Source organism: Gymnoscopelus braueri, assembly GCF_963280865.1.
Source record: "Gymnoscopelus braueri genome assembly, chromosome: 2".
Classification (NCBI taxonomy): domain Eukaryota; kingdom Metazoa; phylum Chordata; class Actinopteri; order Myctophiformes; family Myctophidae; genus Gymnoscopelus; species Gymnoscopelus braueri.
Genome location: NC_137604.1, coordinates 18,976,603 through 18,999,952, shown reverse-complemented (window position 1 = coordinate 18,999,952; position 23,350 = coordinate 18,976,603). Strand labels below are relative to the sequence as shown.

General features: G+C 42.7%; 2 protein-coding genes across 2 annotated transcripts in view; one reads left to right on the top strand and one right to left on the bottom strand.

Moving 5' to 3' along the window:
• The window catches only part of pvalb7 (parvalbumin 7), a 43,168-nt gene extending 33,553 nt beyond the window's left edge, over positions 1-9,615 (bottom strand). The window contains exon 1 of the mRNA XM_080455134.1: positions 9,438-9,615. The gene's annotated coding sequence lies outside the window, so the exon portion shown is untranslated. The remainder of the gene's footprint in view (positions 1-9,437) is intronic.
• The window catches only part of ncf4 (neutrophil cytosolic factor 4), a 38,472-nt gene extending 16,207 nt beyond the window's left edge, over positions 1-22,265 (top strand). Inside the window, exons 6-10 of the mRNA XM_080455121.1 lie at positions 1,554-1,608; positions 9,678-9,776; positions 18,610-18,770; positions 19,232-19,297; positions 21,613-22,265. Coding sequence (XP_080311247.1) covers positions 1,554-1,608; positions 9,678-9,776; positions 18,610-18,770; positions 19,232-19,297; positions 21,613-21,820 — 589 coding nt within the window. The 3' untranslated portion in view covers positions 21,821-22,265. The remainder of the gene's footprint in view (positions 1-1,553; positions 1,609-9,677; positions 9,777-18,609; positions 18,771-19,231; positions 19,298-21,612) is intronic.
• The last annotated feature ends 1,085 nt before the right edge of the window (positions 22,266-23,350 follow it).

Genomic DNA, 23,350 nt, shown 5'->3' with positions numbered 1-23,350 from the left:
TACAGTACAGTCTCTCATACTGTACATCACTACGCAATGGCGCTCACCCTCTTGGCCACATTGACACTGCCCTTTGTCTGTGCACTAATGATACCATTCACCATGATTCCTCATGTTCTGGCTCAATAGTAGAGAATACCCAATTCACTGTACTTCCTCATTCGTGTCCAAGGACATCCTGATGGCTCAACCTGTGTGCTGAAAACATACTGTAACTGTAACTGCAATGTCAAGCATCTGAATCTGCCCCAAAACCTGCATTGCAAAGTTAACCACTTCAGCCCCAGCGTCCCTATTCTGGGCATGTCATAATAGTGGGCAAACATTTGGTGTACTGGTAAAAAGCAGGGGGGGGGGGCAAGTACAGACCCCTGGGGGACCCCTGTCAACTGAAGTATATAGGGTTTAAGGAGTCAAATCCTTTCTCCTTCTCCTCCATTTCTTTCAATTCAAAAATTCAAAAATTCAAAATCAAGTCATTATTGGACAGTCTTCTCAGTGTCCAGGTGTGCCTCGTTTAGGTCATGCGGTAAACACAGGGACTCTCACAAGAGGAAGTGATGATAACTCTATATCCTCTCATCATGTTGCAGCTGACCTGCCGTCATTCATATTCATACAAAAGTAGACTTGCTGGTGCAACGAAACCAAGCAGCCATTTAAAATAAATGGCCGTAGACAACATCAGGAAATGAGAATCCTTCCTTTAATTATCCCCACCAGGCGGAGATCTGTAGCCTGGTAAACCACCCCGGTCGCGGAAATCACATTTCATTTGATTTGCTGAAATCAAATGAAATGTGATTTCCGCGACCGGGGTGGTTTACCAGGCTTGGAGATCTGGTCTTCGGCCCTGTGTGTGTGTGCATGCGTGTGTGTGTGTGTGTGTGTGTGTGTGTGTGTGTGTGTGTGTGTGTGTGTGGCACTAGACAGACATCACAGACATGCATAATAAGCGCTATTGCATGAACTGGCACTGCATGAACAAAAACATATCCCCCCTTTAATCATTACAGCAACTTAACTTCGTACACTCAGTCAGACAGCATGGGGCTGCTTTCCTGTTCACTTTGGGTTAATCAATCAGGATTCAAACTCTGGTCTGCCGCACGGGAAGGGTCACTAAAGCCAAACATCCTAACCACTAGGCTAAAGGAGAACTCCTCCTTGGCTGGGGTAGATATTAGCCTTTTGGTCTTCAGGTAGAGGCTCTGAGCCACCCTGCTATACCCTTGACCGATCCATCCACCGGGAAACCTGATCCGGGTCACGGCACCAATGTGGAAAGCCAAATATCTTATCCACCAGCCTAAAGGAAAATTCCCCCTTGGCCGGGGGAGATATTAGCCTATTGGTCTTCAGGCAGAGACTGCTACGCACGCACACAAGAGAGATTCACTTTGACATTACTTCATCAGACAGTATAAGTATCATTATTAGGGCATGCCTCTGGTGGACATTTGTACCCTTCTAGTTTCTCTTTTGAACAACCCTGCAGTACATGACCTCTCTCTCTCTCTCACTCTATCTCTCGCTCTCTCTCTCTCTTTCAGGAAAACACCAGATGTCAAACCGAAGATGGACCTCTTCTCTTCCCCTAGGGCTGAGGTAGATAAAAAAGCAGTTGATTTTGGAATGACACAAATTACACCACATCACACCTTCCACAACCACATGATCTTGATTGAAATACTCATACATAAAAATAAAAATAAATGCTGAAATTAGCAGATCTACAAGCTCGCAATGCATTGTGTTGCAACACGTCAGCTTGTAGATATGCTTCTTTCGGCATATCTGTAGAGGGAACAACGGAAGTGATCAAGTATAGACCCCTGGGGAACACCAGTCAAATGAAGTATATAGGTTTAAGTGGTTAAAGTGCGTGAAATGTCAAATATGGTAAACAGTAAACATGCCTATCTAGAATGAAAGGCACAAGCGCAGACAGTGGAATAATGTGCCTTTTAGGGTACAGGGAACATTGGAATCTTTGAGAGAGAGAGAATGGACCTACTGTACCTACTGTAAAATATGGTATTGGCATTGAAAAATCCATATGAGACGACCTCTAATCTCTTTACCCCTTCATGTCTCCCTTTACAATATCTCATCATACTCTCCCTCCCTCATGTATTCACATCCTTACCCTGCCCCCCTCCATTTCTCTGGTCTCCCCCCTCTTTCTTCTTTCTCTCCCTTGCCCCGTCACTGTCCTTTACTCTCCCCTCTTTTATTTATTGGAGGTGAGGGTCATTTCTCATCCCTCGTTCCTTTCCTCTTCTGTTCATTTTTATTCCGTTCACGCACACTGTTCTGGTGCTGTAAAAAAAAACTAAAGAAAATCACATATACAGTAGATTCTGTGGTTGTTTTAACGACAGGGTGTGTGTGTGTGTGTGTGTGTGTGCGCGCGCGCGTGTGTGCGTGCACATTCGTACTATATATCACTGAAATGGTATTGCTGGAAAGTGACAAACAACTGAATGTTCGCTAGCATTACTGTTGCTATTAGTGCTGGCTGTAACAACACAGAAAGTAAAATGTAGAGAGATGAAAACACTGCATCTGTAATTTCCGAGGCTTTCTGAGTGCCCTAGGGGTGTCACAAGCACACACTCACATGCACACACACACACACACACACACACACCCCCACACACCCCCCCACACACACACACACACACACACACACACACACACACACACACACACACACACACACACACACACACACACACACACACACACACACACAGTACACACAAAGTTGCAGCATTCATTACATAATCCTGTGGTCTTTATGACCTAACTGAGAGTAATAACGTTGTTTTAAGGTGTTCAAGTTCAATCTCTCTCTCTCTCTCTCTCTCTCGTCTCTTTTCTCTTCTCTCTTCTCTTCTCTTCTCTTTTCCTCTCCTCCCTCACTCTTAAAATAACCACTAACTCTACTCACAAACCTGGCTGCCCACACAACATCAGCTTTGCACTGATTGCTCTCCTATTTTATTTTATTTATTTTGTGCTGGCACAGTACAGTATGTTTTTACAGCAGTGAAGCAGCCTTTTACCTCCATCTGAACGTTGATAAATGGTCTGCTTTAGTTTGATGGATGGTTGGAGACGATAGGCATTTGTCACAGCAGAGTTAGCTTTAGTCTTAGTCTTACAACGCTGCACTCTACTTAGCAGAGACCAGGGCTGGTCCACGCCCAGACAGCTGAAAGTGATCGTTGTCTTCCACAGCACTGCACGTTACACACAAGGACACTGAAGACTGCAGCATTCTTCAAAACAAAGTTTGGCAGAATCTCATGAACAAAATGAAGTCATAGTGGCGAAAATGAAAAACACATTTTGCCTTGCCTAAGTTCCTTTTGGCAGTTCTTGCACCTCCAAGAAGGTCACTGGTGGTTTGGCCACCGCAGTCTACGTTTTTATGTTGAAGTCTGTCAATAAGCTCCTCCCCCTTTCTACATCGCTGTCTGCAGAGCTGTGTGTGTTTGTTCTTTCGTAGCATCAATATTTAGATCATGGTACCACTAACAGTGTGTGTACTGTACATACTGGGTGCATTCGAAAATGCACTCCGAGAATCTGCTCTAATTTCAGGGCAGATCATTTTCAAATGGTCAGGCGAGATGCTTGTTAACTAACATTACCATTCTAATTTATTTTAAATGCATTCAAATGAATGTTAATTCATCCCATGTAAAAGCATGATTATTAGCCGTTTTGTTACACATAAGTGTTGAATACTGTCTATCTAGAGTACCAAACACACTGCAACCGTCACATTTCGCAATGACTTCCTCCCTCATTGTTATATCACCATTGTTCAGGCGCTTGCACCCGGCTTTTCACTCCCAGAGCGCAGTGCTCTGAATATGCTCTCTGACTGTCCCAAAGGTGGCACTACAGTACGTCACTGTTGGGGGACGACATGTTTACTATTTACTTGTTTTACTCTGAGAGGTACAAATGGATAAATTAACTCTGATTTGAGATGTTTACCGTGTAGCGATGCACAGCAGTAAAATATCATCCCATGCCCCCCAAAAACTTCATTGGCAGGGAGAGAGAGAGAGAGAGAGAGAGAGAGAGAGAGAGAGAGAGAGAGACACACACACAGTAGAGAGGGGGGGGGCAGAGAAGAGAGAAAGGAGTGAGACAGAACAAGTGAGAGACAAAACACAATGAGAGCCATATAAAAGAGAATGTAAAATGAGACGATGAGGAAGATGAAAATCAAAACGGCTTTTAATGAACCCACATCCGGTCCTTCTATCCTTATACAGACAGTGAGCCTTTGCATAGAAATTAGATCCCATTTTAGTTAAAAGACCTGACTTAGGAATAGCAGATATGCCAGTACAGTATGCTCAGCATATACAGTATGCTGACTGGATTGTAATATGAGAACATATTCAGATATTCTTATGCTATCATGTCTTTTATGCTATTGAATTGTTCTCAATAGCCGCGTGATTTAACACCAATCATTCCAAGGTGAGAATCATTTGAAATGGGGGTCCGTCAAAGTCAATTTTGGGGGTCCGTGATATGAGAAAGTCTACTACAGCACTCAAGACACAGATCACTTCCAGCTGTGCTCATTCTACTACGTCTAGCCACTCAAATATCAACACTCAAATATAGCTCAAAGTCCTTCAAGCCTACCAGTAAGTAGGTCATCCAATTACAGTCTCTTTAGTTTGACAAGATTTTACAACCCTCTTCTCCCTGCTCCACCTCCCTATTGACAGGCTTAATGAGCTAAGGAGTTAACAAGCTCATTAAGGCCGGGTCAAATAAGGAAACGTAATTGGGGTGGTTGATTCCTCTGGTGGCTCGCTGACCCCAAGGGGCCGCGTGGCTATTAGAGCATGAACCCTACTGGGCAGCACCCGAAATACCTGCCCTGGAAAAAACCTAATTGAGTGCACGGGTCTCTTTTATTCTCTTCCTATAAGCCTACTACACGCTGCTGAATGTGGCTTTTATTCTCTTAACCCATTAAGACCTGAGGCCGATTCTACAAATGTCTTCTAAATCCTATAACTGTTGCTTTAATATCAGTTGTTCTCAAACTTTTTCATGTCAAGGACCCCCCAAATTATGTGTATTTGGCCGCCGACCCCCATATTTTGTTCCAGGGACCCGTTTAGTTAAAAGGTCAAATAGATAGATAAATACAAAATACCCAGTGAAATCCGCAGTGTTCATTTAACTTAAAGTTAAAGTTTACAAATGTTTATACATACAGTATGTACAAAACATTTGTACGCTCTTCAAAGTTACTATGCGCGCATACTCACACATTCATAACATCGAGTGGAAGAGGGAGACATGGAGAGTAAGCGCAGGCGACAGATAGAGAGAAAGATAGAGAGAAAGAGGGTAATGGGGAGAGGGAGTCTGATCGACAGACAGATAGATAGACCCGTCTCGTGCAGAGAGAGATAGAGGGTTGGCCAGAGATTGAGAGGTGCCTAAAAGTACGGGAAAAGAAAGAAAAAGGACAACCGGCAGAGGAGAGACAGAAAGATGAGGGGAGGAGTATAATAGGAGAGAGAGAAGGAAAAGGAAAGAGAGTTGCTTTGTCACAATTTATTCTCTGTTTACATTGGAGAATTACGCTTATCGCCTGCAACACATTTTCACATCAACCATAAATTTAATGCAAAGACAGTAAAAAGAAGCATTGGAGTAATGGATTATAAGTAGGCTTGAACTCAAATGCTCTGTGTGTGTGTTTGTGTGCATTCTTGTGTGTGTGTGTGCTTGCGTGCGTGCGTCTGTGTGTGTGCCTGTGCATCTGTTAGAACAGGTGTGCCTATACAGTATACTGTGTGTGTGTGCGTGTGCGTGTGCGTGTGCGTGTGCGTGTGCGTGTGCGTGTGTGTGTGCACGCGCGCTTGCATGTGTGTGTGTGATTGCACTCTCAGTGAAGTTTTAATCCAGCCCGCTCCCTCTGTCCCTGGCTTCGCCCCTGGCCCATGCCTCATTAACCCTGGACACACACACACACACACACACACACACACACACACACACACACACACACACACACACACACACACACACACACACAGACACACACTCCATTGGGCTTCATTAACGACACATGGTGTGTAGCGCAAAGAGACACTATGATTATTATGCAGTAGTTTTAAACCGTACATCGCATCTGTGCATGAACCTGCTCATTCACTGTAGCAGATGTGTACAGAAATGCCATCCCTACTGTATGATGGTACGCAGTAAAAAAAATCCTCAGTGTTCATTTATCCATTTGTAACTCAGAGAGTGTACAAAATGTAATCAAATGGATCCACAATGGTCCATTAAATGACATTTGTATACTCTCTGTACCATTGAGACCTGAAGCCGATTCTACATGTCTCCTAAATCTCAACAGTATTCTGAAAAACGTATGTTTCTATATCAGTGGTGCTCAATCTTTTTCATATCAAGGACCCCCAAAATTATATGTATTTGGCCGCGGACCCCCATCAAAATATCTTGTTCCAGGGACCCCCCAGAAGCAAAGATTTTAGTTAAAAATGTTCGCTTTAAAAATATATATATTCAAAGATTTGCACACATTTTCACGATTTTTCAAAAATAGCAGATCTACAAGCTCATAGCGCGGCACCGAGTGCCGCGCTACGAGCTTGTAGAAAGCCCAAAAAGCATTATTTTAGCCCAAAGTGTAAAATAATGCTTTTTAGCTCAAATCTAAAAATGACACAGTTCCAGGTCTTAATGGGTTAAATGAACACTGAGGATTTTACTGTGTAGAGAACTGCCAGTGCACATGATCTAGGTCTCAGCGTACATCTCTTCTCTATTCATCACCTCCCTCCCACTGCTTAAACCTCTCCTTCTTTTCCTCCCTCTCTTTCTCTCTCTCTATCTCTCTCTCCCTTTTGTATTTTTAGCCTCGCTAGCAGTGGTGCTCTAAGCAAGGCAATGTCGGTCAGTCTGTCCATCCATCCACCACTTCGGTCTCAAAAACGGAATTGTCCTGAAATTAGCTGTGCACCCTCATGCTTCCCGGACAATCAACCCTACTGATTTAGGTGACCCCATGACCTTCCCTGTAGCGCCACCACTTGCACACAAGATATCTGAAAATCCGACGGGCAGATTGGCATGGCTCTTGCTTTACGCGTTCATGCTCCCCAGAGGATAAGCTCTGCCAATTTTGGTCAACCCATGGCCTTGCCTCTAGCGCCAACTGTAGGCCAAAATCTCCATTGCATTGAGATATCTCAAAATCGAATGGCTAGTTTTCCAAGAAAATCGCTGAGCGCATTTGCTGTATGTGGCAGATGAACCCTAACCATTAGAGTGACCACATGACCTTGCCTCTAGTGCCACCCTCAGGCCACACACAATATCGCATAATCCAATAGGCACATTGCAGGATGAATCATTATTTGTCCCCCTCCTTTTTTCCCTATACACTAAATCTCTTTTCTGAAATTAGCCGATCTATGCATTGCGACACGTTGTGAGCTAGTAATTTGACTGCAGACCCAATTTTCCGCCATAATCAAAAGTCTCTTCAAACTCCACCTCACCCCCTAGCACTATCCCCCACCTTCTCTCTCGATTGATGCCAGCGACTAAGATATGATGCAGAGTGCAGACATATACTGTCACCCATTCTCATGTTTTTGTTTCTTAGGTTTGTTTTTCTTGACCACAAATCTTAAGGATATAATTTAGATAGCATGTTATTTAGACAGTCCTTTTCTTTTGCGATTAGTGCAATCACTAAGGATGGCAATATCAGTCAGTTGAAACCACTTTGGTCTGTTTGGCTGTAAGGAGTAGCACAGCCTCTAGGGGCTGCTTGTGGGGCCTTTGGACTCCAGGGCCCTATTTCAGGGAAGCGGGCGAGCCAAATGAAACTGATGTCCTTGTGGGAGGTGCAGAGTCATCAACAATGCACAACGGCTCAAACAGACCACCAAGACAGCAGAGGATGTAAACTTATCTTGGGAGGAAAACATGAATCGGCACAAATCGGGGTCCTTGTTGACCCCAAAATGTCGCTGTGCTGCTGATTTGCTAACAACATGCCCGCTACTGCACCACTCCTCCCACACCGCTGCACGGCGAGTCCCCAAAATACCAAATATGAGCAGTTGGGGGAAAAATACACCATGTCACCTCCGGAAATGTTCAATTCACCCATTCGCTGCACACCCCATGCCAACCCACCTGCCTCAAAATAGGGCCCTTAATCTTATTCTTTCTCATGATTATTTCATATTTTACACCAGTATTTTAAATGCATTTGTCCCTTTATGTCTGTCTCTCTCTTCCACTGTCTATCTTGCATTTGTGTACGTGTGTGTATCTGTATACAGTAAGCTACATGTGTAATTTACACATGCATACACATTCATATTCACTTATAACTGCATGGTGCATGTGTGTGTGTGTGTGTGTGTGTGTGTGTGTGTGTGTGTGTGTGTGTGTGTGTGTGTGTGTGTGTGTGTGTGTGTGCACGTGTGTGTGAAAGAGAGAGAGAGAGAGAGAGAGTGTGCCACACCTTTACTTTCATGCAGGCTAATTCATCACGTGTGTGTGTGAGGAGTTTTCAGTACACTGTCAGTAATGGAACATGACTACCACAGAACGAGGTTTAGAGCCACTCAAATCATTCTCTTTATATGCTAACTCCACAATCGCATGCTGATGAAAGTCACTATCTTAGCTTATCATCAATGGGGTTTTGCCCCCCACCTCCTAACACATGCATGTTTGCATACATGTTATTTTTGCAAACATTTGGAGATATTTAATTGACATTCATTCCCCCTTACCTTAACCTTAACCATAACCGATCTAACATTAACCATAACCATAGCCCTTAACCGTAACCCTAACACAAACCTTATGAAACTGCAGTAAATTCTCAGTGGGGACACCAATTTTGGGCTGTTCATTTATAAAGCTTTGTAAAGCTGTGTGAATGTTGACGCATACACACACAGTCGCTGGCCATTCACTTCATAGGAAGAGGTTAGAGTTTTGTGTCCTTTTACTTTGCTTTGAGGCAGGCACGTACCCACACAGTACACACGGACGCATCAGGACACACATGCAAACTTACATCATTTACCTGTACATCATATACGCCCACACCTTTATGTGGGAGCGCTCCGTGTCTTACAGATTTTCTACTGACTGCTCCAAACTTCATCCCCGTCACATCAACCCCTCTTCTCCTCACACACCTCACCTCTCCAGGCAGCCGGAACAATTCCTCCTCTCTAAATCCTATTTTATACTTAGTTGCACGATGGTGTCACTCCCAGGAAACAACTGATTGAAGTAGGCTTAAGGTTTCTCTTCCCTCTTCCTCTCATCGTTACCTACCTCAGCATCCACCAGGAAAAAAAACTCATGCAGCTTACCTGTTCACTCGCGCGGTCTCTTCTGACTCTCTGTCTTGTCTCTGTCTCTCCCTCTCTCCTCTGGTCGGGTCCCGTGTCTTGCTGTTGATATGCGTCTGCTTCTTTCCCCTGTGTATGTACTGTGTGTGTGTGTGTGTGTGTGTGTGTGTTTGTGTGTGTGTGGGTGTGTGTGTGTGTGTGTGTGTGTGTGTGTGTGTGCGTCTGTGTGTGTGTGTGTGTGTGTGTGTATCTGTGTCCCAGGTGATGTTTGACTTTCGCGGCAACGACAAGCTGGAGCTGAGCCTTAAGAAGGGAGAGCTGGTCTTCCTGCTGAGCAGAGTGAACGCCGACTGGCTGGAGGTACAGTAGGAGAGGGAGAGGGAGGGAGAGAGAGAAAGAGAAAGAGAGAGAGAGAGGGGGAGGGAGAGAGAAAGAGAGAGAGAGAAAGAGAGGGAGGGAGGGAGATGGAGAGAGGAAGGGAGAGAGCGAGCAAGCTAGAGAGAGTGGGAGGGAGGGAGGGAGGGAGGGAAGGTGATAGAGAGATTGAGGACGAGAGAGAGGGAGGGGAGAGAGAAAGAGAGGGGAGGGAGAGAGAGAGAGAGAGAGAGAGAGAGAGAGAGAGAGAGAGAGAGAGAGAGAGAGAGAGAGAGAGAGAGAGAGAGAGAGAAAGAGAATGCAGAAAATGAGAGAGAGGGACAGAAAAAGGTAGGAGTGAGTGTGGGTGGGGCCAGCACAGGAGGATAGAGAGATGGAGAGATTGACGGAGAGACAGAGGGACCGTGTAGGAAGAGGAGGATGGAAGGGAAAGAGAAAGATGCAGAGAGGATAGTGAGATAAGAGAGAAAGAAGGAAAGATTGATAGATGAGGAAAGACCGAGAAGTGAAAAGAAAGTTTGGGAGTCAGATGGAGAGAGAGAATGGGGTGAAGGTGGTGAAGTATTTTTTTGGGTCCGGGGGTCCTTAAAGGGATTCCAGGGCATCCCCAGCTGATTGGTGGTTAGGAAACATTTTTGCAATGTAAAAATGGAACCAAAAGGTTCAGTTCCATTTAGTTCCATTTGAACACTCCCAGTGTTCAAATGTTATACAGTAGTAAGGATTTTACAGTGTAGATTGGTGTCCCAGTGATGAAAAAGGTTGAGAATAACTCCTCTGGAAGGCTGCCTGTAGAGGAATATAAAAATGTCTTTATTGCATGCACAAGATACTTATATACAGTACGTGAGGGTTGTAGATGCCAAAATCAGATGTCAAACATTCAAATAAGATATTCAACTAAACTATATTTGGAAATGGCTCCTGGGAAATACTGGCCACCACATGCCGTATTGATATTTATTTTCACACATATTTATTTATTTCATGAACACATTATTCCCACACATTTCTATGTGTGGGAACTCTTGTGGCGATGAGATGGGTGGGAGATGAGTGGGAGAGAGAGAGTGAGAGATAGATTGTTGAGCAGACCGATTGGGTTTATATCTTTATACTGTACAGTATTACAAGTTACTTATCTCTATCTTTATACTGTACAGTATTACAAGTTACTTATCTCTATCTTTATACTGTACAGTATTACAAGTTACTTATCTCTATCTGTATACTATACAGATTTTGTCCAAACATCACGCAAATCGGTACACATGATGTGATCAAGACGGATCTGTCCGATTTTTAATATTCCATCCTGATTGGCAAGATTGCCATATATAAAGTTTGCACGAGTGGCTAATTTTGAACAAAATGCGTCAAATCATAAACGCAGCGTGCGATTGCCGTGAAAACTTTCACGTACATTCCCACTAGGCCGAGGAAGAAATGCCACCCTTTTCACGTTGGCCTATCGACCTGCCACCAGCAGGCCGATTTTTGCAAAACTTTTTTTTTTACCAAATGCCTCAAATCATGAACGCAGCTTCCGACTGCCGTGAAAGCCAGAGGAAGAAATGGCACCCTTTTCACATTGGCCTATTATAGCGTCACCAGGAGGCCACAATAACCTACCTGACCTGGCGAAGAACTGTGCTCCGAGGAGCACTTTTTATAGTCTATATCTGTATAGTAAGTAGCCTTGGGGAACCAATGGTCCCTGAGCGAGTGATGTAACCCATACTTTAGGTCAGGAGCCTACAGTATCTCCTATTTCTGTAGCATGAGGCAGCTTGATGTACAAGTACAGTACATAACCCCAGGACATGACGCAGGGACTTACCCCCATTCCAACCCTTGATGCTGAGTGCCGAGCAGAGTGACATTGCCATTTATATAGTCTTTGGTATGACTTGGTCTGGGAATTGGATCCCGACCTCCCAATCTCAAGGTGGACACAAGGCCACTGAGCTGGTCCACAGCTCATACATACAGTAAGCTGTATACTGTACAGTATTACAAGTGACATATCTCTATCTGTATACTGTACAGTAGGGGTGTTCCGATATATCGTCCCGGGATGTATCGCAATATGAAAACGGGACGATATGTATCGTTGTGACGTCATACTGTTTTTTTCCCAAAAAACTTTTTTTGGGGGGGGCTAATGAAAGTTAGAGGAGTTCTTAGTGTATGTTGTGTGTTATATGAAATATGAGCTTACCATAATCACAGTAATCCTTAATCATATTCCATCATATTCCAGAGCTTTTGGAGAGAAATAGATAGATAGATACTTTATTTGTCCTTGCGGAAATTCATTTTGTGCCAAGCAGTCATCAGGATACAAAAAATCACAAACACATAACATAATTACAAAATACATACAAGCTAGACAAGGCCACCAGTCATGGTTCAAGAGGCATCACATTACATTTTATGCACAGAACTGAGATGGGGCCTGTTTGTTCAGGAGTCCTATACTTGTAGGGACAAATGATCTTGAAGCCCTAGCCTGCAACATTGGCACTGTGTACCGTCGTCCTGATGGTAAAAGGTGGTATTGACTGCATAACGGGTGCGTTCTATCCCTAGCAATAGCTCTCCCCTTCCTAAGCACCCAGGTCTCATACATTGCTGCCATACTCTCATGTCGTACCCCAGCTATCTTGCTGGATACATTGATGATTTTATGGAGTTTGTTCTTATTAACCAATGATAATGAGCCATACATGAGACTCCAGTCACTTTCAGTTTAGAGCACTGCAGAGGGGAGGTGTGTGCGTGTCTGTGTCCAGCTGACACTCGTTGACGCTCATTAATGTTACATGCATCAAGGCAATTATGTTTCTGCACTGTCAAATAGGCCTGCATCTAATCTATATCAAAGTCATGGATTTGTTTTACAAGCAACCCTCTCTGGGTATTCTGTTCAAGCTGTTAGTGGAATTTATATTTATGCAGCATTTAGCAGTATAGTTATAGTTTGAGGATCCAATGGAGTTGTTAGGTTTTGTCAGAGGCGCTTTTTAATACTTTTCATTGGTTCAAATTTTTTTTTTTTACACAGACGTAAAGGGTGTTCAATAGTGTTGATTTATGAAAAAAAAAAAAGAAGCTGAATATGAAGTTAGCTGGTTGATCCTGGACGATATACTAGTCCATACCAGGGGATGTGTGCTTTAGGTTATGTGCTGTGCTGTACAGCAATAGTCCCAAACCTTTTTGGCCCCAAGGAGGACCCCTTCCTCCCATAGCTTGGGGGGGCTGTAACCATGGCGAAGGCTGTAAGCATGCCGACGGTAGCGCCCATAGCCCGAATTCTTTTACATGAAAGCGCTGATAAACAGCTTACATTTTGGGAAAGTGAAAAACGGGCAGCACTGTTCCGTGCACGTGCTAATGGTCAATGCCCGTGTGCAAATTAAGATCAATTGCTCCAGCCACTGAGGAGTACCGGGCAGAACAGGTTTTGGTGACAGGTTTCTGTGACAGGATTTGGTGACAGATTTTCGGGAATTATAGGACAATATATTATGGTGTAGAGACTGAGAGACAGGAAACACGGAAAGAGATTAGAGAGTGACATGCAGCAAATTACCTGGCCAGCTGGGAATCGAACAGGGGACTCCCTGTCAGGCATTAGAGCCCATGTGGTATGCACCTTAACATTCGGATGGCTCCTTATTGCTGGCTATATCTGACACATTCATTCATTCATTCATTCATTCATTCATTCAACCTTTATTTAATTCTCAGGAATACATTGAGTGTAGGCCCTCATTATAAATGATGTTGTGATAACTGTACATTGGGGAGCAGTAAGACTTATACAAAATAATTTAATCAAACAGATTTGTTTTTAAAACAGTTACAATTGTTGCATAGTACATTATTGAGGCAGGGAGGTTTGTTTTAAATCATACATTCATCGTGTGTTGAAGATCATTCCAGACGTTTCAGCACACAAATAAAAGGCTGGCTTTACAAATTAGTGCTTAACCTAAAGCATAAGACAAGTTAGATAGGGTCCAAAGTTCCAATCCTGCATCATTGCGATATAAGGTTGTAGCTTTCCGATAATGGCCTTATAGATATACAGATACAATATTTATTATAGACCAAGCCAACTTATCATACTGTACAGGATGCATTGGTGTGTACCCAGGGGCGGCCTTTCCTATGTTTCACCCGTTTCAATTGAAACGGGCCCCGAACCTCAGGGGGCCCCCGAATTTCTTGAAAAAAAAAAAAAAAAAAGTTAATTTTTTTTAAATAAAATTTTAGATTTTTTCGCAAACAAAATCCGCAAATTCTGCAAACAAAATCGGGGTGACCGTGTTTTGGGGCGTTTTTTTTATTTGTATTTTTTATTTAAAAAAAATATATATATTTTTTTTTTTTTTGGGGTGGGGGGGTGCATAGCAGAGATGTCCACGAGTCTCTGAGCTCGAGTCCGAGTCAAGTCTCAAGTCTTTGAGGCTCGAGTCGAGTCAAGTCTCAAGTCTTTGAGGGTTGAGTCGAGTCGAGTCCGAGTCAAGTCTCGGGTCTTTGAGGCTCGAGTCGAGTCGAGTCTCAAGTCTTTGAGGCTCGAGTCGAGTCGAGTCTCAAGTCTTTGAGGGTTGAGTCGAGTCGAGTCCGAGTCAAGTCTTTGAGGGTCGAGTCCGAGTCAAGTCTCGAGTCTTTTTAAAGTCTTTTAAAAAAAAAAAAAAAAATGGGGGGGGGGGCATAGATGTAAAAGTATAGACAGGTCATAATAAATCACATTAGATTCACAGATTAGAGATTTTATGTATTTTCCCCACAATTTATTTTCATTCAAATGAAATGTGATTGAACTTGCACTAATAATGACTTTAGTTGATTTTTCACTCTTTAAAATATAGTATTTCTTAATTATTAATAATTACAGCTTGTAGATTGGCTATTTTCATGATTTTTAATTGTTTTTAAATAATAATTAAAAAGGAACATACAAGATTTCCACCCGACAGCGATAATATATAGCCAATATGGTTCTGTATCAGTATATGAGTCAGTTTTTGCAGATTTCATTCTAATTGGCTACTATGCCTGCATATGAATTTCATGGGCCTGGGTAGGTCACCCTGGCTTGGCGGAGATATGCCCTGTTGCGCACACTCGACTCCGCACAGCAGTCCAACAGCAGAGCAGGTGAAAGCAATTCACTTAAACGAGGGCTGTGTTGCGCACCAAAAAACTGTCTAAATGTGGATCCCCAGTTCAAATATGATTCTTTTGGGGGGTCACGGCCTGAAAAGGTTTGAGAACCACAGCTTTTATGCAGTGAACATTACATGAGCGTAGCGTTTACCGTGGTGAAGTGTTGAATATTCACCCAGCTGGGTTTAACGAAATGAAAATCCGATGTTTCCTAAACGTGCTGTCACAGATGATCCGACCATCTTATAAAAAATGTAAGCATATGCCAAGATAACTGAGGTTATATAGCTGATTCTGAGCTAAACATATTTGTTTAATTTCGAAGTTTTTATATTTAAACTTTATGATGAAAGGCCGCGGCGGCCACACACATAGCAGCTGTTGCGCTCGCCTCTCCATTTTTACGTTAATGAGCAGCACGAAACAGCTTGACTGAAGCCGGCTCCGCGCAGCGCGCACTGGAGCGGAGGTTTCTTTGCGGGGGGGGGGACAGGGGAGTGGAAGTTTTTTGGGCATTTCATTCATTTATTTGTCCAAAAAATAAACATAAAATAAAGATTGTCCACGAGTCTTTGAGGCTCGAGTCGAGTCAAGTCTCAAGGCTTTGAGGCTCGAGTCGAGTCAAGTCTCAAGTCTTTGAGGGGCGAGTCAGAGTCGAGTCGAGAGTCTCGTTTTTGGCCACTCGAGTGCGACTCGAGTCCGAGTCCCTAACTCGAGTCCCCATCTCTGGTGCATAGGGGGCCACATATTAGCTCTTGAAACGGGCCCCCAGATCACTAAGGCCGCCCCTGTGTGTACCATAGATATCACTAGCAATAATCCTGAGGGAAGAATGGTAGATGTTGCCTAGGGGGTTTAAGAGCAGCATTTACAGTAAATAAATTCCAAGTAAATCTTCATATTCCAACAATGATAGTAAAACTGCTTCAACAATCATTTTCCTACTAAGCATAGAAAAGCTGGTTTTGTTTCTGTAGAATATGTTTTTGTTTACTGACAACATCGAGATATTATTTTTATATTTTTATTCATTTTAATCAAACCAGATGCCAAGATAAGAAAAAAGTGATGTACTCTATGCCATGTTATGTGTTGTGTTGCTTTGTTTTTACACTGTTTTGATGCATACCGACAATGTGAATGTGCAAAGTCATGCCAGCACTGCATTATATCATCGCTGTCATGTAGAAACCCTGTATGTCCAAAACCGTTACTTTTCAGGAAATGGAAAAAGGAACCAATGGCTCCAATGTACTTATTCAGTCGGAAGCTCTTAATACTTTTCATTGGTAACATATTTATAAAACCCACACACAGACATAACCAATTTCATTTTCACTTAAAAAAATGTCAAAAGCAAGCTCACAATTTCAAACTACAAGCTCACAAGGTGTCGCTTGAGCTTGTAGATCGGCTGTTTCCCCTACTTTTGCGTGACACTCTTGTACAGCAAGTAATACAAAAAATAAACGTTAAAGTTGTAATATGGAGATACAAGGATTCTGCCCGACAGCAGCTATAATTGAAAGGGAAGGAGAGAGCCAAAGGAAGAAATAGATGGACAGATAGATGGAGAGAAGAGAAAAAAGAGGGATAAAAGAAACAGGGGAACACATGAAGAAGTGAAATCGAAACAGAGAGGAACAGGGGAAGTGAAGTGATACAGTAAAAAGGAAACCGACCAAAGGACGCCCGTTGCATTGTCCACCAGTTGGAGCATGTCTGAATGTCTGTCCAGAGAGGGATCAGCAAAGTCAGCCGTTTCAAACGGATCGACTTACCGAGTACATAAACATACAGTGATAAGACTTTTGTGCAGGGAACTCAATACTGCTGTACTATTTAAAGTCTCAGAGTCACTGACAGCCAGTGAAATTCTCTTGTTGAGTGTGGCGCTTTTAGATGCACTGTTCATTGTCCTCGCCTGTGTGCCATGGACCAAATGCACGCATGACACAGAGTCAGCCAACATTCCCACCCACACAGCTCTAGTATTTTGACAGGTGCAAGTAAATGCTCATATAGAAGAATCTGATGACATCTTGTAACACCATTTATTGGAATATTTTTTTAAATATTGAAAGCTTCATTGGCAAACAAAACGCATTTCAGAAATAGTGTTATTATTCCATCTGACTACTGTTCAGTAAGTGTGCTTTCATGACTTGCCTTGGACATAGCTAATGATCAAATGGGGGGCCGTGGCGCACAAGTGTGCCAGGAAACTATGTTTGTAAATCAGAAACACTCTATCCTGACAGTTTTGGCTCCCAACGTCAGGCTGAAGCAGCTAAAGGTTTGGTTTCATGAATAATCTCCACTCATGTCTCCTAACAGGATCACAGGATAATATATGAGCACAGCTGTGATTGTGCCGGATGTAATACTTTTCGAGTGCTTTTCTGCTGCCTGCTCCATTCATTTTACAGTCTATTTATCAGTGGAGCATGGAAATACATGTTCACAATAAATAAATCTGTGCATAATGATGCATAATCATGCATAACAATGTGATTTCTTCATTTTGGCCACCTGTGCCAAGATTTCAGTTTACTGATTGAAGGTAGGCGAGATGAGTGGCAAGATTAATTTGAAAGCGCAACAAAATGCATTTCCTCATCATCTGGCAGTAGTAGTACCAGTCCTATTCATTCATTTGACTTCATCCTACTTGTCTGGCAACGCCACACCTTTTGGTGTTACCGCCATCCAGCGGTGGCCTTGTTTCAAGAGCTCATGTTGGAGCTGTTCAGAATATAACCTAAGTGACCTGGGGGGCAGAAAGTACAGAAAGTACAATTATAAAAAGGGGGCGGGGGGGGGGGGGGAGTTAATTGCGTACAATACGTAGGCTAGTGATGGAGTTATAGGAGGGCCAAAAATAATTACTTCAGTTTTGTTCTCATTTAGTTGAAGAGAGTTCCTTGTCATCTCCTTGTCATCCAGCATTTGATGTCATATAGACAGTTAAAAATGTGATTCTGTTATCAGGTGTGATAATATTAATTGGGAGAGTTTAATGATTATAATCTAATCTAAAGCTGCCTGGTCAAAGACCGATCTCAAAGTCAGTGTGTGTGTGTGTGTGTGTGTGTGTGTGTGTGTGTGTGTGTGTGTGTGTGTGTGTGTGTGTGCGTGTGCGTGTGTGTGCGTGCATGCTCATGCACATGCACACTCGTGTGTATGCATGTGTGCGTGCAGGCAAGCACAGACACACAAGCACATGTACAGTATACCTGTGATAAGCAGATTCCAATGCAGTATAGGTATGTTTATAATGCATTATAGACATGGCCTTTATGGAATCTTATCTAGTATGTTGACTGCTTGTTAAATGAGTATTAATGTTAATAACAGTATTAACTCCATATATCCATAAGACACGTTCTCTCTTTAGATTCATTCTTGCTCTTCTTTGCTCCCTCCATCTCTCTTCTTTGTCTCTTGGGATCCTGTCATCCCTCCATATCTATCGTTGTACCCTTGCCTCTTTCCTCTGGACTTTCTCTTATCTTGTTTTCAACAACACCTTTGTGGTGGTCCTTCTCTCTCTCCTCCAACTTCCAATAATATGTCTTTAATGTTTCCTTCCCATACTCCACTGTTCTATTCTGATTCTGCACTACTTCCCCTATAGGGCACGCTGAATAAGCAGACAGGGATTTTCCCAGGATCCTTTGTAAACATCATTAAGCCCCTCCCCATCTCAGAGAGCGACAGGGGAGCATCTCCATCTGTATCCAGTGGCTACAGTTGTCTGCGCTGCTTTCTGCTGACACCTTCTGGAGTTGATACCAGGTGGGAGCATGCGTGTGTGTGCGTGTGTGTGCGTGTGTGTGCGTGTGTGTGTGTGTGTGTGTGTGTGTGTGTGTGTGTGTGTGTGTGTGTGTGTGTGTGTGTGTGTGTGTGTGTGTGTGTGTGTGTGTGTGTGCGTGCGTGCGTGCGTGCGTGCGTGCGTGCGTGCGTGCGTGCGTATGTGTGAGAGAGAGTGAGAGTTGATTATTTAATATCTAGGAGTCACTAAATGCCAGCTGACACTTTATTAATCACCTGTCAGCATAAATGTCCCAGCGCTCTATTATTCCTGTATGAGATGACTGCACAGGTAGCATGAGTTCATTTCAAACCGTAGTCTGTCCCACCTGACAGCTCCTTGTAACACCTTTCAATTGATTGTGTTCCGTAATCGTGTTCTATCTGTTGCAGTCTTTCATGTGAACCGATGAAGGTACAGTAACATTGTATTATTCTCCCGGTAGAGATGTGTGCGTGGAAGAGGACATGACCATCCAGCCTTTATACGAGGACCTTCTGACTCGTATGAGGTACAGTAAGGGGGGATGGGTTGGGTGGGGGGTGGAGTGTTTGTTCTCTCTACCGCTTTTCTACTTGTCTTCTTGAAGCTGTTTGTTACTAAGAAGACTCAAACATTTGTTAAATACTAAGCATAGTCTACTGCCTGATGTATACTTGGTTGTGTGCTGCTGTGTAGATCTGCTATTGTTGGTGTATGACACCGGCGCGCAACTAAGTATATAAAACAGGCTTATGGCGATATTCCAATTCCCTTTGCCTTGCAAAATTCACATTCACAATTCCCTTTGATAGGGTGAAACCTCTCTTTCTAAATCAATTCTTCAAAGATATGGATGAAAAAAATAGAGCTAATGGCACATCATAGGATTAGGGCTTTCATCCTCTCAAATCCAAGTACGGTCCAGTAATGACTGAAATAAACATGTTTGTCCCTGAAGTGTTCTTAAGTCAGGCTGATTCAGACCGACTTAAATCCAGCATGGGATTAACTGCAGAATTCCACAGGTTCTATGGATAAACAAGGAACCTACTCTTGTGCAATATTAAATAAATACTCTCTGGACTTAATGTTGTTGGTGATTGAGCATGAGAATAAGAAGCTGGCTAAAACAAGTGCTGAGATGGAAATGACAGAAAAGCTGAGCTGCATTGTGGAAGACTATGACAATAAGATTGAAACATATACAGGAAGTGGAACGAAACAAGACACCACAGGGTTGGGACGCTTTGGAATACAAGTGGAGGAGAGGGGAAATGAGTAGCAGAAGATATGGCCCTGCGATTGGAATAGTGGAAGAGCTTTGTTTAGAGCTATAAGATTGAAGGCTTTCTATACGAAAGATGACTGTCTGTGTCTTATCACAGTCAGTCACAAACCTGTCTCCACTGAAGTTTTCAAATCCAAAAGTACCACAGGCAAATAATACATGTTTGGAAACCTTTTGTCGGTGAGTGGAAAGAGATGTTATGGCTTGTGTGCCCACAAACAAAAAACATTGACCTCTAACTTCTTAGAGTCGGAGAGAAAAGCTCTAGCAGAGTTGATGAATAATGACATTGTCATACTCCCTGTTGATAAAGGTGAGGCCATCGTGATCCAGACATTAAATTGAGATGAACTCTAATTCCCCTGACCTCAGACATTAATTTCAAGTTTGGTGTACAAATCAAGAGTGTCTAGATGCAGGCTTTACGAGAGGGACAAATCTGAGTCACCACCTCATGTGCTTCCTTGATGAACAACCACAGATTGACTGCCTGTCAAGTGTCCCTTCCACTTTCATTCTATTGGAGCAAATGGGAGCGTTGATGCTGTTGATGCAACGTGCATGCAGAGTGCCATTTTGACCGGACGTCAACCAATAGGAAAAAAGTGCATGGCTGACCCCATTTGGCAGGCTTTTCACTTGTAGTTTTCTTTCAGCGAGCCAACCACTCCAACATAAGTCAAACAAACTTCACATGAGCAAATTGGCAGCATAGGTAATTGGCGATTTCGACATCTCTGCATGCATTTGCTGCTCCCCTTCCGACGAGTATATGTGACCTTAAGTGCACAGCAAGTGACTGGCAACAGGTGTGCAGTGCTTGATAGATCAACTGGGACAGTGTGTGTAGCAGGTGTGTCTAATGAGCCAATCAGAGTGAACAGAAGCTACTGTACAGTCCAATTCCAGAAGGAACAAGATGGATGAAGATGCCTCCGTTAATTCACCAGCCCTGCCCTGAGGGCCGCAAATATAGACATTGCAGGTCGTAAAGTTGCTCTCCTCAAATTAGTTCTACTGTGACTCTTGTCACTCCTTTGAAATACACTCAAGCATGCACAGTCTTATTTGGATACCTAAACCCTTAGATTTTACAAAACCCCTGTGGGATTTTATGATGCTATTCTAAAACAGGTAATTATTCCAAGATTAGTTTATATCAGGTCATTGGCAGCTACCATATACTTTACAGTACATTTTATCTGTTCAGTGCCAAGCTAAGCCATTTCAAATTACAAAACTAAAATACAGAAAATTAAAAAATAACAGCTTCACAAAACCAAATGCAAAGACTTTAGGGCGTTCCTTCTTATGGGACAGTATCCAGATTGTTGTTCTAAGCAGTATAGACATAGGTTTGTTAGCACTGGTTTTCTCCGGCATCCAAGCCCATTAATTTAAATGAGATTTCATCAGTAGTAGGCAGAGATCTCTGATCGTCTGGGTACACGAGACCAGCAGCTTAATGACTTCTGGTATTGATTCTTGAAAGTTCACTTTTCCTCTCTCGTTTAATTTCTCTTTCTGTCTCTGTCACTCACCCCTCACCCCCACAGGTATGTTTTCAAGGTGGATGACATAGCCTTGAACTATCGTGACTCTGAGGGCGACCTGATCCGCATCATTGATGACGAGGATGTCCTTTTGATGATCCAGGAAAGCAGAGGTCAGCGGGGGTCAGTCAAAAGACCTGTCAATCAGTTTCTATGGGAACTGCATGTGACCATGACCCTTGACCTGTCTGTCTACAACACAGATATGTGAGACAGAAGCAGAGAGAGATAATGAAATTAGCATCCATATGTCCGTATACACAAAGAAAAACAAAGAAAACACTGTTGCTCATTAGTCCATGATGTGTGCGTGCGTGCGGGCATGCCTGCATGAGCATTCATGTGTGATTTTCTACATGTGTTTGTATGTGTATATATGTGCTCTGCTTGTTTCAGTCATCCACTGCAAGTCCGACCATTCATGGAGACATAGACAAATAAAAGAGAGATTTGCTTTTCCATCAGTACCGTTTTTCCTCAACGGAAATACATATAGTTCACTAAAGACAATTATTATTATCCTAGTATACATTTTATATGCTTGCAGCATTTTAATTGTTTAAACTTTTGCACTTACATTTATCTTCTCTTCTGACAAATAAATAGTATTCTCAACTCCATTGTTCTGACATTCTGTGACAGAGACACAAACAGTAGTAGACAAGTGATAATTAAACACTGTGTGTGTGTGTGTGTGTGTGTGTGTGTGTGTGTGTGTGTGTGTGTGTGTGTGTGTGTGTGTGTGTGTGTGTGTGTGTGTGTGTGTGTGTGTGTGTGTGTGTGTGTGTGTGTGTGTGTGTGTGTGTGTCAGGGTGCTATCTCTAGCTGATTAATGGGGACTGATTGCAGAGAGAAAGTGATACATCAGTGAGGTGTGTGGGCTCGGTAGCAATTAGAAAAAAAAGCTGTTGGCACTGAAGTCTCTCTCTCTTCTACCTTTCTGTCTCCGTCTCTCTTTGCCCTTCTACATCTTCCTAAAATTTTACCACCCTGAACGTCTTCCCTATTCTAGGTATCCAACTATTCACTATAGGTGAACCTTTGCTGAAAATAGCAGATCTACAAGCTTGTGAGTTTGTATTTTCGGTGTAGAGGAAAAACGGGAGGAGACGCTATAGACCTCGGTCAACTATGTATATGGTTAAAATACCAATTAATTCCTGCCATGTGTAGCCTATTCATGTCAAATTCAGTGAGAGAACGAGAGTGCTTGATTTCTGGCCTTCACATGTTGCAGGTGCCCATGATTTACAGTATCTACTGTATGTTTTATTCACACCAACCATGCAAATATATGGCAGCGAGGCAGTTTTCCTCACCTTCAGTCCAGCATCTTCCAATATGCATAACATGTTTTGTAAAATAAATTCATCTTTGTCACCACACTACCACTTCAATAGGTACAGTAGCATTCTCTATTAATAATAATGTATATTATATAACACCTTTCATGCATAGAATGTTGCTCAAAGTTCCTTTACTGTGTACTTTTCTTCTGAAAAAAATGTTATTCAGATTTTTCAAGCTGTTTTTATTACATACAACCACACAGACAGTACAGACAGTACGTACAGTACAAAAATAACTTCAACATAAGACAAAGCACCATATAACAAAAGTAACAACAAAAACACACGCAAAAATATTGTCAGTAAAAGGTTTCTCGAATGAAGTAAGGCCCAAGGAACACAAGACATTAAATGCTCCATCTAGAACACCTATTCGTTCTTATACCTTTCAA